General features: G+C 35.0%; 1 protein-coding gene across 2 annotated transcripts in view; it reads left to right on the top strand.

Annotated features, from left to right (window-relative positions):
- Positions 1 to 15,629, top strand: part of TEX11 (testis expressed 11) — a 255,862-nt gene that overhangs the window by 225,085 nt on the left and 15,148 nt on the right. For both annotated transcript variants that reach the window (XM_075999567.1, XM_075999568.1), the window contains 3 exons: positions 11,188 to 11,337; positions 12,565 to 12,673; positions 13,743 to 13,863. In XM_075999567.1, coding sequence (XP_075855682.1) covers positions 11,188 to 11,337; positions 12,565 to 12,673; positions 13,743 to 13,863 — 380 coding nt within the window. The remainder of the gene's footprint in view (positions 1 to 11,187; positions 11,338 to 12,564; positions 12,674 to 13,742; positions 13,864 to 15,629) is intronic.

The following is a 15,629-nucleotide window of genomic DNA, read 5'->3' as shown; positions in this document are numbered from 1 at the left end:
CTTTTTCTTGCCAAATTTCTCTGGTTAGAACTTCCAGTACATTGTTGAATAGCAGTGGTGAAAGGAGGCATCCTGTCTTCTTCCTAATCTTAGGGGGAAAACTTTCATTCTTTCACAATTGAGTATGATGTTAACTATGGGTTGTTTTTTTTTTTTTTAATGCCCTTTATCAGGTTGAGAATAGTCCCTTCTTTTTCCTGGGTGTTTTCATCATGAAAAGATCTTAGATTTTATCAAATTTCATCAAATGACTTTTCTGCATCAATTGATATGATAATGTGATTTTCCTTTGTTTTATTAATGGTGTGTGTGTGTATACATTTTTTTTTTAACAGGGTCTTATTCTGTTGCCCAAGCTAGAGTACAGTGGCATCATCATAGCTCACTCACTGCAACCTCAAACTCCTGGGCTCAAGTGATCCTACTGCCTCAGCCTCCCAAGTACCTGGAACTATAGGTGCATGACACCATGCCTGCCTAATTTTTGTATTTTTTGTAGATACAGGGTCTCAACTATGTTGCCCAGGCTGGTCTTGAATTCCTGGCTTCAAGTGATCCTTCTGCCTCAGCCTCCCAAAGTGCTGGGATTATAGGCAATTATTATACCACACCCAGCCTAATGTGGTATGTTACTTTAATTAATTTGCTTGTGTTGGATCATTCTTGCACTCTTGGGATAAATCACACTTGGTTGTAGTGTATAATCCTTAAATATGATTCTGTTGTGGACTTTTGAATCAATATTCATATGTATTGGTTTGCAATTTTCTTTTCTTGTGATGTCTATATCTGGCTTTGGTACCAAGGTAATGCTGGCTTCATAGAATAAGTCAATAAATGTTCCCTCCTCTTCAGTTTTTTGGAAGAGTTTGAGAAGCATTCGTGTTTATTTTTCTTTAAATGTTTGGTAGAATTCACCAGTGAAGCCATTAATCCTAACTTTTGTTTATTGGAAAGTTTTGAATTACTGATTCAATTCCTTTACTTGTTATAGGTCTATTGAGATTTTCTGTTTCTTCTAAAGTCAGTTTAGTAATTTGTGTGCTTCTAGAAATTTGTCATTTTATCTAGGTTATCAATTTGTTGGCATACACTAGTTCATACTAATCTATTATAATACTTTTGACTTCTGTAAAAATAAGTGAGTCTTCTAATAATGAGTCTTCTTTTATTCTTTGTGAATATAGCTAAAGATTTGTCAATTTTGTTCATGTCTTCAAAGAACCAACTCTTGATTCCATTGATTGCTATTATTTTTCTGTTCTCTATTTCATTTATCTCTAATCTTTATTATATCCTTTCTTTTAGCTTTGGGTTTAGTTTGCTCTTCTTTTTCTAGTTACTCAAGGTTTAAAGTTAGGATACTTATTTGAGATGTTTCTTCTTCTTTTTTTTTTTTTTTTTTTTTTTTTTTTTTTTTTTTTTTAAGACAGAGTCTCACTTTGTTGCCCAGGCTAGAGTGAGTGCTGTGGCGTCAGCCTAGCTCACAGCAACCTCAAACTCCTGGGCTCGAGTGATCCTTCTGCCTCAGCCTCCCGGGTAGCTGGGACTACAGGCATGCGCCACCATGCCCGGCTAATTTTTTATATATATATCAGTTGGCCAATTAATTTCTTTCTATTTATAGTAGAGACGGGGTCTCGCTCTTGCTCAGGCTGGTTTCGAACTCCTGACCTTGAGCAATCCGCCCGCCTCGGCCTCCCAAGAGCTAGGATTACAGGCGTGAGCCACAGCGCCCGGCCTCTTCTTTTTTAATATAGGCATTTACAGCTATAAATTTCTCTCTGGGAACCACCTTCATTGTATCTCATAATTTTTGATAGGTTGTTTTCATTTTCATTCATCTCTAGGTATTTTCTAATTTTCCTTGTGATTTTTTTTGACCCATTGGTTGTTTAAGAGTAGGTTGTTTAGGCCAGGCACAGTGGCTCATGCCTGTAATCCTAGCACTCTGGGAGGCCAAGGTGGGCGGATCGCTCAAGGTCAGGAGTTCAAAACCAACCTGAGCAAGGGCAAGACTCTGTCTCTACTAGAAAAGAAAAAATAGAAAGAAATTAATTGGCCAACTAATATATATAGAAAAAATTAGCCGGGCATGGTGGTGCATGCCTGTAGTCCCAGCTACTCGGGAGGCTGAGGCAGTAGTATCACCTGAGCCCAGGAGTTTGAGGTTGCTGTGAGCTAGGCTGATGGCACTCACTCTAGCCTGGGCAACAAAGTGAGACTCTGTCTCAAAACAAACAAACAACAACAAAAAAAGGAGTAGGTTATTTAAATTCTACATATTTGCAAATTCTCCAGTTTTCTTTCTGTTATTGATTTTTAGCTTCATTCCATGGTGGTTAGAGAATATACTTTGTATGACTTTAATCTTTTGAAATTTGTTGAGACTTGTCTTGTGGCCAAATATATAGTCTATCCTGAAGACTGTTGCATGAGCACTTGAGAAGAATGTGTATTTTGCTTCTGTTGGGTGGAGTGTTCTAAGTATGTCTGTTAGGTCTGGTTGGTTTATAGTGTTGTTTGTAGTCTCTATATCCTTTTAATGTCTGTCTAGATATTCTTTCCGTTATTGAAAGTAGTTCATAAGAGTTACAATTAGTGTTTATCTTAAGGGTGAAAACACTAAGGAGAGGGAGGTTAGTGAAAAATCTCCAGAAACTATCCATAAAGTATACAATTTCTGGAAATCTTATATTCATAATGTTTTACCTATAAAAATGTAACATAGAAAAGGCTGGGCATCTCTTCTGATTTTACAGCTGTTCTCATGCAACTCTTATAATAGTAATCCAACAAACTAACCTAATTACTTCTGATATTTCTCTCTTTATGCAGAGAAAGAATAATATTTGCAATTTTCCAGGGGTACTTTTGAAAAATCTCAAAGATAGTTTTAGGTTTAAAAGATATCCTGAAAATGTTGTTTTTATCTCTTTTATATTTGGGGTACAATTTTTAAAAGATAAAATCAAAAAAGTTGTTAGAGGCAAAGTGGGCACTTGATTAAAATAGGATCATGTACAAGCACAAAATGCTTCTTGGCATTAATACGAAACAAAAAAAAAAGAAAGAAAAAAATAACATTAAAAAAATAAATAAATAAAATAGGATCATGGGTGCCTAAGAAACAATACTTGGTTACCTATCTAAACAAAATGACGGTCAAACATTTAAAAATAAACATGAGGGTGTAACATAATTCTAAAGAACTTTAGCTCTTTGATAAGTAAGGAACTTTGTTCTTTGTTTGCCATTAAATAACCAAAAATAAAGAATAAGAAGACAATATAACACTCAGAAAATTATTCTGGTAAAACACAGAATCTGCTATCTAGGCAGGTTACATAGAAAGTAAAGAATAACCTTTGTATTGTAGATGAAGGCATTAATCAGTTAACTAAGGAAGCAAGTCCATCAAAATTGAGATAACTTTGCTACACTTGTAACATATTGCATATCTTTATTTTAGACTCAGGTTTAAACCAAGGCAAATAAAATTCACTTTCCAAGTTTGTCCTTCATTATGTTATTTTTATGTTCTGGAACAAACTGACAGTCTTTTAGGGGATCTGTCAGGTCAAAACTATTTCTATAATAACAAGACGTAGTTTTCCAGAGGCAACATGATGTGTGATATTGTAATAGATTGAATGCAGAAGCAGAGAGGAGAATCTAGCTATTTCTATTACATCAGACATAAAGAAGCTTTGCAAAAATGTGAAACAATCTTCTCATTTATTTTAAAAATATAATTATTTTTATTAAATATCCAGCCTGACCAAGAGTGAGACTCTATCTCTACAAAAAATAGAAAAATTAGCCGGGTGTGGTGGTGTGTGCCTGTAGTCCTAGCTACTCTGGAGGCTGAGGCAGGAGGATCGCTTTAGCCCAGGAGTTTGAGGTTGCTGTGGGCTAGGCTGACACCACGGCACTATAGCCCAGGTGACCAAGCAAGACCCTGTCTCAAAAAATAAAAAATAATAAAGTTGATATTAACATGCAATAGCTTCATTTCAAGTCGATTCTATCAGTAAATATATTTAAATTTTGTTTTAATTTCTAATATGTTAAATATTGGTGGAACATACATATGAAAAACATCTTTGGAAATCTTCAGTAATGTTTTCAGAGTACAAGAGGTCCTGAGACAGAAAGTTTGTGAACCACTGCCTTAGGAACAAACTACTTTTTCCTTGAAAAATAAGAGCATATACCCATTTGTCTCTATTGCTCATAATATAATTATCAACCACTTGTTTTAGTTGTAACTTTTGACCAAAATAATTCTTTTTCAAAAGAAAATTTGAAGGGGACAGTTGACAACCATCTCTAACCCACAAGCGTTATAGCAGATTAGCAGAGAGCCACATGAACACAGGTAACACAACTTTTTGTGTACATACCCATCTCTTCTAAAGAGGAAAATGGCCATACCAATTAACATGACCTAAAGCTACTGCCTCTGTATAGCATATAAAAATAAGAATGAACAGTATATAAACTTAAAAACAATGCTTAGTAAATAATGTTGATTCTATTTTACTTAAAAATTATGTAGGTATCAAATGATTATCCATTAATCAACTCAATTTGATTTCAATCCAATGTTTTAAGTTATGAAATATCTTGGAAATAAGCTTAAATCTAACATACTACAGAATATATTTCCTGCTGAAATAAAAGTTTGTCAGAATAATGATTCAATTTTAGTTGAATACAAATTTACATTTCTCATAATCTTAAATATTATATATAAATAATATTATCTTATTGGTGAGTAAACCTTTATATATTTATAAAGGAAAAAACATACCCAAGTTAAATAAAATATATGCTTGTTTTATACTTTACACAAATAAGTCACCAAAAAAGACATAACTCTTTTTTAAAAAAATTATTAAACTAATTTCATTCTCCAACGAGTTACCTTCATTTGAGAGTCTTAAAATTTTTCTGATTTAGCAGAATTTTATGTAAGAATATTTTTAGTTTAGCACATTTTAGTATTAATAGTTCAACTTCTTTTTCTTGGAATTTAAAAAATATGTACATATAAGTCCTTGTGTCTATAAACCAATCAGAACAGAGCCCATTTAATTTAGGAGACTTTATCATCTAATTTTTTAATACCTTCCAGAGATAGGAAAACATTTCATACTCACACAAAGTGAAGTTAAGGCCTTTTCAATTATAGACTTGTAGACACAGATATAGAGAGATCTTATGGATTCAGAGCTATAATTTCAGCTGTAAGTCAAGAGTAAACACAGAAACTCACCAGTCCAGATATCAAAGTGCTATTCTCCTTCCCTGTGGGCATGAAATTACTGATTAATTTGAGCTCAAAATGAACAAATAGAACAACAAAAAAGACAAATTAAATTCTCTGTTGTCTCTCACCCATCAGAGACTAGATAATCTATTAATCCAATTACAGAGATCACCCAATGGTCAGACTATATAACCACATTGCCAGTCATTGCTTCTACCAAGGGGGAATATCTTATTGGCTAAACACAAATCAGAAACTCAAACAAAACATAAAATAAATAGAAAAGAAAAAAGAAAGAAACAGATTCAGCAAAGTTCAGTTGCCACTTAGGCTTCAATATGGAAGCTAAGAGAAGATGAGTTTAAGCAGTCTATTAGTCACATTTCTCCAGTAATACAATATACTTGGTTTTGTCAAGTGTATCCGTTGGGTATCTCAGCCAATAATTTTAAGATATAACCATGACTCTCTTAGGAATATAAAATGAACATGTGTCAAGAATTTTATTTAACTCATTAATTGATGAGGAAATGAGGAAGATGTTGCAAACAATTTCTTTTTTTAAATTTTTTTATTTCAGCATATTACAAATGTTTAGGTTATGTATATTGCCCTTTCCCCACTGAAGTCAGAGCTTCAAGCATGTCCATCCCCCAGATGGTGCACACCGCACCCATTAGGTGTGTATATACCCATCCCATTCTCCCCCCTCTCATCTTCCTGACGTCCGATGAACGTTATTATTATATAGGCACTTAAGAGTTGATCAGTTAATACTAATTTGATGGTGAGTGCGTGTACTGCTTGTTTTTACATTCTGGGGATACTTCACTTGATAGAATGGGTTCCAGCTCCATCCAGGAAAATACAAGAGGTGTTATATCACTGTTGTTTTTTGTGGCTGAGTAGAACTCCATGGTATACATATACCACATTTTATTAATCCACTCATGTATTGATGAGCACTTGGGTTGTTTCCACATCTTTATTGCAACCAATTTCAATTTCCATTTCATTTTTTTCTTGTCTCTTCTTGTTTTCTGTTTCTTACTATTTATTCAGTGGTATCTGTTCTTCCTTTTGCTGCTTCCAGTTTTGCCTTTATTTCTGTGATGGTTTTATTTTCTTTTCTGTTTCCTTCTTTATCTCTGAAATAGCTCCTATTTCATTTCCTTTTGTTGTTCACCATCTCTTCTCTGAGCTCTTGCATTCCTGCTTTATATTCTTATTTTATAGGGATGATTACTTAATGAATATTATAAAATTCATGCTGATATGTTTAGTCACAATTTTCATCTGTTTTATGGCAATATTTATTTGGTGAGAATTCTGCATCCATCATTTATTTCCCTGTTCCTTTCATCTCATTTTCATGTAGTATCTTTGTGTATAACTTCTGCTGGAGTGTTTTGTTTTGCTTTGCTGGATAATATCTTTAATTACAATAAGTTTTCTTTAGACCATCTTTTTGCAGGAGACACATGTGGAGGAGGAGATCAAGGCCATAATCCAGGCTAGCAAAAACTTAAGATCTAGGGTTGTTGAGTATATGAATTCTTGTAGTCTCTACATTTTCCCAACCAGTGAATATAGGCAGCTATGGGCCTCTCATAACAATCTTTCCCCTCCACTGCCTCACTGACCAGTTGCTCGCTCTTTCAGCCCTTTCTTTTCTGCTTCTCAAAACCAAACCAAGTCCAGACAAATTCCATTTACCATCCTTTAAACTCTGTTCTTGTCATTATAGATAAAGAATTTATGCTTCAGAGTGCCCCTCACCTTGAATGTTGTACTTTTGCTGGCTTTTTCTGATTCTATTTTTATTTTTAAAACATGCATGTATATATAAACATACATATATACTAGATTGTAAGCTCCATGAGGACAGATACTATGTCTGCTTTTGCTTACCTTTGTATATCCAATGCCTAGCACATAATAGATATTTGGTTAATGTATGAGTAAAGAAAATAATACATATGTATATAAATTATATATATTTATATATAAATATAAAGTCTTGAAGGATACGCAACAATCTTAACATTTACTACCCCTTGGAACAGGAATTAGTGAGTTTAGAGGACTTGTAATTTTATTTCTGTGTTTGAATTTTTCAATGAACATGTCCTTTTAATAATTAAAACAAAAAATACATTTAGAAAAATTATTCTGACTTGTTAAAAGTTTGTATTTCTTAAAATTATGTATTTCCAATGAAATAATGCCTAAATTATGAGCCCAGCATATGAGTAATGTAAATAAATCATTAAGCTACAAACTGTAAATACATAAATTGAGGGAAAGTGCAAAGCTGGTGAATCATAAGCTCCTGAGGGAAAATTGGAAAATGCCATCCTTTTGAAAAATCTACTCCAAATCGGAGTTAATTAAGAACTGTAAAAACAGTGACTAAAATTTTAGTGCTATAGGAATTGGCCTTTACAAAAGGATTACCCCTGACATGCCATTATATTTGTGACCTAAGGAAAGCAGCTCACCAATTTATTCTGCAAAGTCTTTATTAAATTCCTCAGGGCTACTAGGAATTGCGGAAACAAGGAAATGTATGACTGTCTCTGTCCTTAAGAAATTTACAGTAGATGGGAAACATAATAAATTACACATATGCAAGGCAAAATGAAATAACTAATAGGGATACAGAATATGTGGGACCACAGAGAAGAAATGATCTTTTCCAAAAGGTGGTAATTGGGGCAGGTGTGGTGGCTCACACCTGTAATCCCTGCAGTTTGGGAGGCTGAGGTGGGAGCATCACTTGAGGCCAGGAGTTAGAGACCAGCCTGGGCAACATAGCCAGAACCTGTCTGTATCAATAACAACAACAACAACAAAAAACCCCAAACCAAAAAGCTAATATTCGAACTTACTCTTAAAGATTAAATAGGATTTTAATGGTAAGAACCAAATGAACAAAAGCAAGGAGTATAGGAAAACATTGTTAGTTTTGGGATTGTCTCTTACTCAGGTGTTACATAGTAGGAGGTGAGGCTATGTCTTAGTCTGTTTGTGCTACTATAACATAATACCACCCACAGACTGGGTAATTTATAAAGAACAGAAATTTATTTTTTCACAGTTCTGGAGGCTGGGAAGTCTGTAATCAAGGTGCCAGCAGGTTCCGTTGTTTGATGAGGGCTGCTCTCTGCTTCCAAGATGGTGCCTTGTTGCTGCATCCTCCAGAAAGGAGGAATGCTGTGTCCTCAGAGGGTGGAAGGTGGAAGGCCAAGAGAAGCTAATGCTGTGTGAAGCCTCTTTTGTAAGGGCCTAAATCCTGTTCACGCAGTGGGAGCCCTCAGGGCCTAACCACCTATGAAAGGCCCCACCTCTTAATACCATCACATTGGCCATTAAGTTTCAACACCTGGATTTTGGGAGGGGACATATTCAAACCATAGCAGGCTGAAAGTATGTGGTTTATTGTGTGCCCCTTCCCAATAATAAATTAAGCCACTAGTATCCTCCTGGTTCAACTTACCTCATCTCTGATTTGTACCACTGCAGTAGCCTTCCAACTGTCTTCTCTGATTCTACTCTTGACTCCCTGTAAATCCAATAGCCACACAGCGGCCAGAGTATTATAACATAAATCAGTTCAGGTCAGTATCCTTGCACTTCACATTTACTTAGATTTAATAAAATCCAAAGTCCTTACCAGGATCTACAAGGCCATAGATGATCTGGCCCTTGGTTACCTTTCCTACCACCCTACCTCATAGCTCAATGTACTCTAGCCCTACATTATCTCAATAACACCTTGTACTTTCCTGCCTTTGGGCCTTTGTATTTGCCATTCCCTTTGCATAGAACACTCTTGTCCTGGATATTCATATGGCTTGCTCTCCCACTTGCTAAAGTGTCACCCTCCCCTGAGACCCCACCCTTTCTAAAATAGCAATTTTCATCACTATATACCCCCTTAACCTATATTTTTTCTTTACAGCACACATCACTACTTGACATTATACTATTAAATATATATTGTTTATTGTTTGTCTCCCCAACTAGAATCTAAGTTCCATGCAGGTAAAAAGTTGTCTATCTTATTCACTTTTTATCCCTACCTCCTAAATCTCTGCTTGGACCATAGTAGGACTCAATAAATATTTAAGTGAAATGCTACTATAACACCAGAAAACATATCATTAGAGAGTCATTCATTTGAGTATTATAGCAGTTTGATCTTTGAGAGCCCTCTATGCAAAAATCCTTGGGAGAGCCCACAATGTAAGTCATTATCAGCTTACACCTTGGAGAAATATTTAGAAAAATACCTAATGGAGATTGAAGTTGGCATATCAAGTAACAAAGGGCAGGTCAGGTTTCCAGGAAAAGAAAAAGGAAATTTAAAGGGAAGTTGGGATTATACCAAAGATAATTTTGCTTACAGTGAAATATCAAAGTATTTGATCTGACCATAGTGGAATTAAATTATAAATCTATAATATGAAGTTATCTGTAAAATCTCCTAATATTTAGAAATTAAACAACACACTTCTAAATTATCCAATGGGCCAAAGAAGAAGTGTCAAGGAAAATTAAGAATATTTTGAATTGAAGGAAGATGAAGCTACAATATATAAAATTTGGAAGATACAGCTAAAGCACTATTTAGACAAAAATGTATGGCATTAAATTCTTCTATTAGCAAAAGAAAAAAAGTCTCAAATAATCTAAGCCTCCATTTCAAGAAATTAGAAAAAAATAGCAAATTAAACCCAATCAAGCCAAAGAAAAGAAATGATAAAGATAAGAGCACAGATCGATAAAATTTAAAACAGAAAACAATAGATAAAATCAATGAAACCAAAAGCTGTGTTTCTTTCTTTTGAAAAGATTAATACAATTGATAAGCCTCTAGCCAGGCAGATCAAGACACAAATTAACAATATCAGGCATAGAAGTGGAACTATCACTAGAGATCCTACAGATATTAAAAAAGGTAATGAGGGAATATTATGAACAGTTTTATGCCATGAATTTAAAATCTTAGGTGAAATGTACAAATTTCTTGAAAGTCATAAACTACTGAAGCTCCCTCAAGAAGAAATAGACATAGTCCTATGTCTATTAAATTAATTGAATTCATAGTTTAAAATCTTCCAACAAAGAAAACTCTGCTGAAGAATTCTATTTAATATTTCTATTACTAGTAATGAAGTTCAAGAGTAAGCAATATCAATGGATAATGATAGAAGTCAAACGAATTGTTACCTCTGGTAGGGTGTTATTGACTAGAAGAGAGCACAAGGGAACCTTATGAAGTGTTGGAAGTATGCTTTATCATGATCTGGATAGTGATTACATGAGTTTCAACATATGCAAAAATTCATCAAACTGTTTAAGATTAGAGCACTTCATTCAGTTTATTGTATGTGTGCTATACTTCGAAACATTTTTAAATGTTCAATATACCAAGGATGAATGAAAGCTGTCTCACATAGTATGGTGCATGCACCTGACATAAGATTCTTCCCGTGGCGAAGCAGCACTTCTTAACTAGAAGATACAGTGCTGCATAATGCACTCAGCCATTAGAGTGAGCGTGGGCAAGTTGAAAGTTCACAAGAGGCAAGTAAACATTGGATTTGAAGTAGAATCTTAATGATAGCAACAGGACTTTTTCAGGCTAGTTAGGAGCATGATGGCAATAGTTTTAGAAAATATAGGCAATGCTGGCGAATGCATTACAGGGTGCTGAAAGTAGTAGTGAACTTAAAGATTTCAAAATGCTAAAAAGAAAATCTGTGTACAGAGGCTAGGATGACCTTCAAAGTGTCAGTAAAATTAATTTTTCCCCAAAAGAAAACCTCTGCAGTCAGAGAGATTAGAACAAGAGACAATAATGGAATGTAATCATAGAGAATATTGCATTTTTGCCTCTGTCTTAGGGGACTTCTCAAATGATCCATGTGAGACATTGCTTCTGCTGTACGAGTTTGAAGTTAAAGCCAAAATGAATGATCCATCCTTGGATAGCTTCCTGGAATCAGTGTGGGAGCTGCCTCATTTAGAAAGTAAAACATTTGAAACAATCGCATGTAAGAGCTATGTTTGTGCTTTTGTAAGGCCGGTGCCCATTTAGATCCTATTACTTTTTTTTTTTCCTTTTCTTTTCTCTCTTACCTCTGGTTGGGAGAAAATGTTTCCCCATAGTACTTTGTTTTTCCTAAGACTATTTCATGTTACAATCATTTGTGCATTTATCTTTTTCACTCTATAAGATCACAATCTCCTTAGGGTCACGAATAATAATTACCTATATTTATTGTACTTACAAACCCTAGCAAAGTGCTTTGCTCATAATAGGTGCTCAAATCTATTCAATGTGAGGAATTTAATTATGTAACTACACAATAGGGGGAGCTCAAACTTCAGAAAGTTTTTCTCTGCTAGCTAGAAATGATAATTGAGCACTTCACCAATCAAAGGTGATGCAATCTTAGCAATTTATTGAAATATACGGAGAAATACTGGTAATATTTTTTAACACAACTGCTACCCTCAAATTTCTGGTTGAATTTTAAGTGGGTTTGGAGCTCAGAGCCTTTTTGGGAATATGTTGCAGAAAATAGCCTTATTATCTTCCTTTTTAATTCTCTCATCCTCCTCAGGACCATGCATGTGGTTAATAAAGCTATTAGGTAACCCCAAGTGCAGAAGAGGCACATCTGCCTTTCCTTGGTCTTGCCAAGACAGAATTCCTAGAGCCATGGAGCAGATGATGTATTCTTTATGGACATGTTATGATGACCACTGCTCCTTGTATAATGGAACTCCAATTCTAGAGGCCTGTTAAATGCATCTGGAAGTTTTAGACTTAGTTATCTCTGATTCTCACTCTTATGTCAAGTATTGCCTATTTTTAGTGTCAGACAAAAATCGTACACTGTAGTATAAATCTGCTTTTGATTAGAGTCCTTTTACTGATCTGCTTTCTGTTTCCTTCTTAGTGTGCCCTTCCTTGACTCTCATTCATAAGATTATTGCTTCACCTGTATGAGTGTGTGCAGGGTCATAGAAACAGTAAGTTTTCTATTGATATTTGCTGAAGAAAGGATATAATCTGGTAATCCTACCCTGCTACTCTACCCAGAAAGTAGAAACTATTTCCAAAAACATGTGTGGATTCATCATTTATAAAATTCATTGTTTTGTTTGTTCATCTGTTTCAGACCAGTTTCATTAGAGAAAGCAAGTTGTAGCCTAGGATGAAAACCGTGATGAATGAGATTATGGTGTTCACCTTTTTTCTTCTCTTCCTCTAGCATTAGCAATGGAAATGCCTGCATACTATCCTTCTATCGCTGTCAAGGCCTTGAAAAGGGCTTTAGTGCTCCACAAAAAACAAGAATCAATTGATGTTTTAAAATACAGGTTAGTAAATGTAATCCAACACCTAATCCAGGCTTTCTGATAGCCAAAACAACTATAATCAATGCCTGATAAGTAATCCGTCATATTCAACTGGCCCAACCTAAAAGATGATCGAGGGATGATCTGGGAGGCACTCTTGTGAACAGCTCCATATTGAGACCAAGAATTATTTAGCAAGATCAAGGAGTCTGGATTTCCCAAAAAGAAAAAGAGGGGGAAAGTTGCTTCTTTATGTGAGTTTGTGTATATAGTAAAACTACTAAGTACCTTTTTTTCTTTGTTTCATTAATAAATATTCCAAATGTACAGAAAAATACAGAGGTTGACATAACAAACATCAATGTATCCACCACCCAAATTTATTTATTTTTTTCTTTTCTTTTTTTTTTTTTTTAAGAGACTGGGTCTTACTATGTTGCCCAGCTGGATATGAACTCCTGGGCTCAAGTGATCTTCCTGCCTCAGCCTCTTGAGTAGCTGGGACTGCAGGCTCTATCACCTAAATTTAACAAATGTTAACATTTTGATATATTTGTCTCCATTTTTTTTCTAAATTCTTTTCTTTAAGCATCAACAAGTGCTATATAAAATATTATTTGTTAAAGATTTTTTGTTTTCTATGTCCAGACATAGGGGAAAATAGATGTTGTGTGATTTTTTTTTCTGGAAAACTTCATTATGGTCTTCCTGTTCTAAGTCATGAGAGACAGTTCTTGTGGAATTCCCAATTTAAATCCCAATTCTCTTGCCCATTTAAGGAAATAACAAGATGCTTTAAAATGCCTGTAGATTAAACCATCTCATAAAATAAAATAATCAGCCACAACTCCTTTGTGCAGGAAACTAAAAAAAGAGTGAAAACCTAGGCATGATAAAAGGAAGGATTGGTCAATTTGTTTTACAGCTTCAAAAATCTGTCTTCTGAGGTTGGAGGCCAGATAAAACTGAAGGGAGAACAGAAATGTTTTGAAGTTCTTAGTCTGGGATGAAATCCAGATTTTACTTATCTTAGCCATGACACCACTGATTTATTTCCTTATGGGATGAGTTTTGTCTTTTTGATTTTCAGCAAATGTATGCACAACTTGATTAACCTCTCAGTGCCAAATGCGGCATCAAATGCAGACCTCTGTCCCCAGGAAGAAGTTTGGGGCTATTTTGAAGATGCTCTGAGCCTTATTAGCCGCACTGTAAGTCAAATAGTGATAGTAAACTTTCAGCTAATTTAAAAGAACTGTACTGTCTTGTGTATCAGAAATTACATAGAATAATACTTTCTGATATGAGTTGTAGGATAAATTCATATTACGACACTACAAAATTTCCCTGGATTTCTGAAATGTAAATAGTTAAAAGTAGAAATTTTCTAATACAAATATATCATAGATTAGGTCAAAGTAGCAGTACCACTATGCATTATGAATTATTTTGTATTTTCAAAGCCTAGTGGAGTCATTACTTCCCCTATGATGATATGAACCTTTTGGAAAAGTTTATTGTTATTCCCACCATTTCCCTGAGGCAGGTGATAGAGTAGAACACTAAAGACCTGTATTTTAGTTCTTCCTCTGCTGATTTCTTTTTCTCTTCAGTGCAGGTTTATTCAGTGATCTTAAATTAGCTTTATTGTGATATAATATACATATCATAAAGCTTACCCATTGTTCATACATAATTCAGTAAATTTATAGAGGTATGCAACTCCTCACCACAATTCTTATATCTGGCCTCTTTTATTTAGCATAAATGTTTTTGTGGTTCATCTGTATTGTGGTATTATCATTATTTCATTGCTCCTTTTTTTGCTGAATAATATTCTATTGAATGGATATACCACATCTTTTTATTGAATGGGTATATCACATTTGTTTATCCATTCATCAGTTCGTAGACATTTGAGGAATTGAATGTTTTTGGCCATCATAAATAATGCTGCTACGAACATTCATGTACAAGACTTTGTGTGAGCATACATTTTGAATTCTCTTGGATATATACCTAGGTGTGGAATTGCTGAGTCATTTGGTAACTCTGTGTTTAACTTTTTGAGGAGATGCAAACTGTTTTCCAAAGTGGCTGCACCGTTTTACATTCCCACTAGCAATGTATGAGGGTTCCAATTTCTCCACACCTCATCAACATTTGTTATTGTCCATCATTTTTACTATAGCCATCCTAGTGGGTATGGAGTGGTAGTTCATTGTTGTTTTGTATTTTCTTTCTTTCTTTCTTTCTTTCTTTCTTTCTTTCTTTCTTTCTTTCTTTCTTTCTTTCTTTCTTTCTTTCTTTCTTTCCTTTCTTTCTTTTCTTTCCTTCCTTTCTTTCTTTCTTTCTTTCTTTCTTTCTTTCTTTCTTTCTTTCTTTCTTTCTTTCTTTCTTTCTTTCTTTCTTTCTTTCACAAAGTCTTACTCTATTACCCTTGCTATAGTGCAGTGGTGTCATCCTAGCTCACTGTAACCTCAAACTCCTGGGCTCAAGTGATCCTCCTGCCTCAGTCTCCTGAGTAGCTGGAACTACAGGTGCATGCCACGACACCTGGCTAATTTTTCTATTTTTAGTAGAGACAAGTTCTTGCTCTTGCTTAGGCTGGCCTTGAACTCCTGAGCTCAAGTGATCCTCCTGCCTTGGCCTCCCAGAGTGCTAGGATTAAAGGCCTGAGCCACACCCAGCCTGTATTTTCTTTCTCTCTCTCTTTCTCTCTCTGTCTCTCTGTCTGTCTCTCTCTCTCTTTATTTCTTTCTTTCTTCTTTCTTCTTTCTTTCTGAGACAGGGTCTTGCTCTGTCGCCTGGACTAGAGTGCAGTGGCGTGATCATAGCTCACTGCAACCTCAAACTCTTTTCACCTCAGCCTCCCCAGTAGCTGGGACTATAGGTGTGCACCACCACGTATGGCTAATTTTTCTATTCTTTGTAGAGACAGAGTCTTGCTCTTGGTCAGGCTGGTCTCGAACTCCTG

The sequence above is a fragment of the Microcebus murinus genome, chromosome X (genome assembly GCF_040939455.1).
Source record: "Microcebus murinus isolate Inina chromosome X, M.murinus_Inina_mat1.0, whole genome shotgun sequence".
In the NCBI taxonomy this organism is placed as follows: Eukaryota; Metazoa; Chordata; class Mammalia; order Primates; family Cheirogaleidae; genus Microcebus; species Microcebus murinus.
Note: the sequence above shows the minus strand (reverse complement) of the source record. Positions and strands in the feature narration are given on the sequence as shown.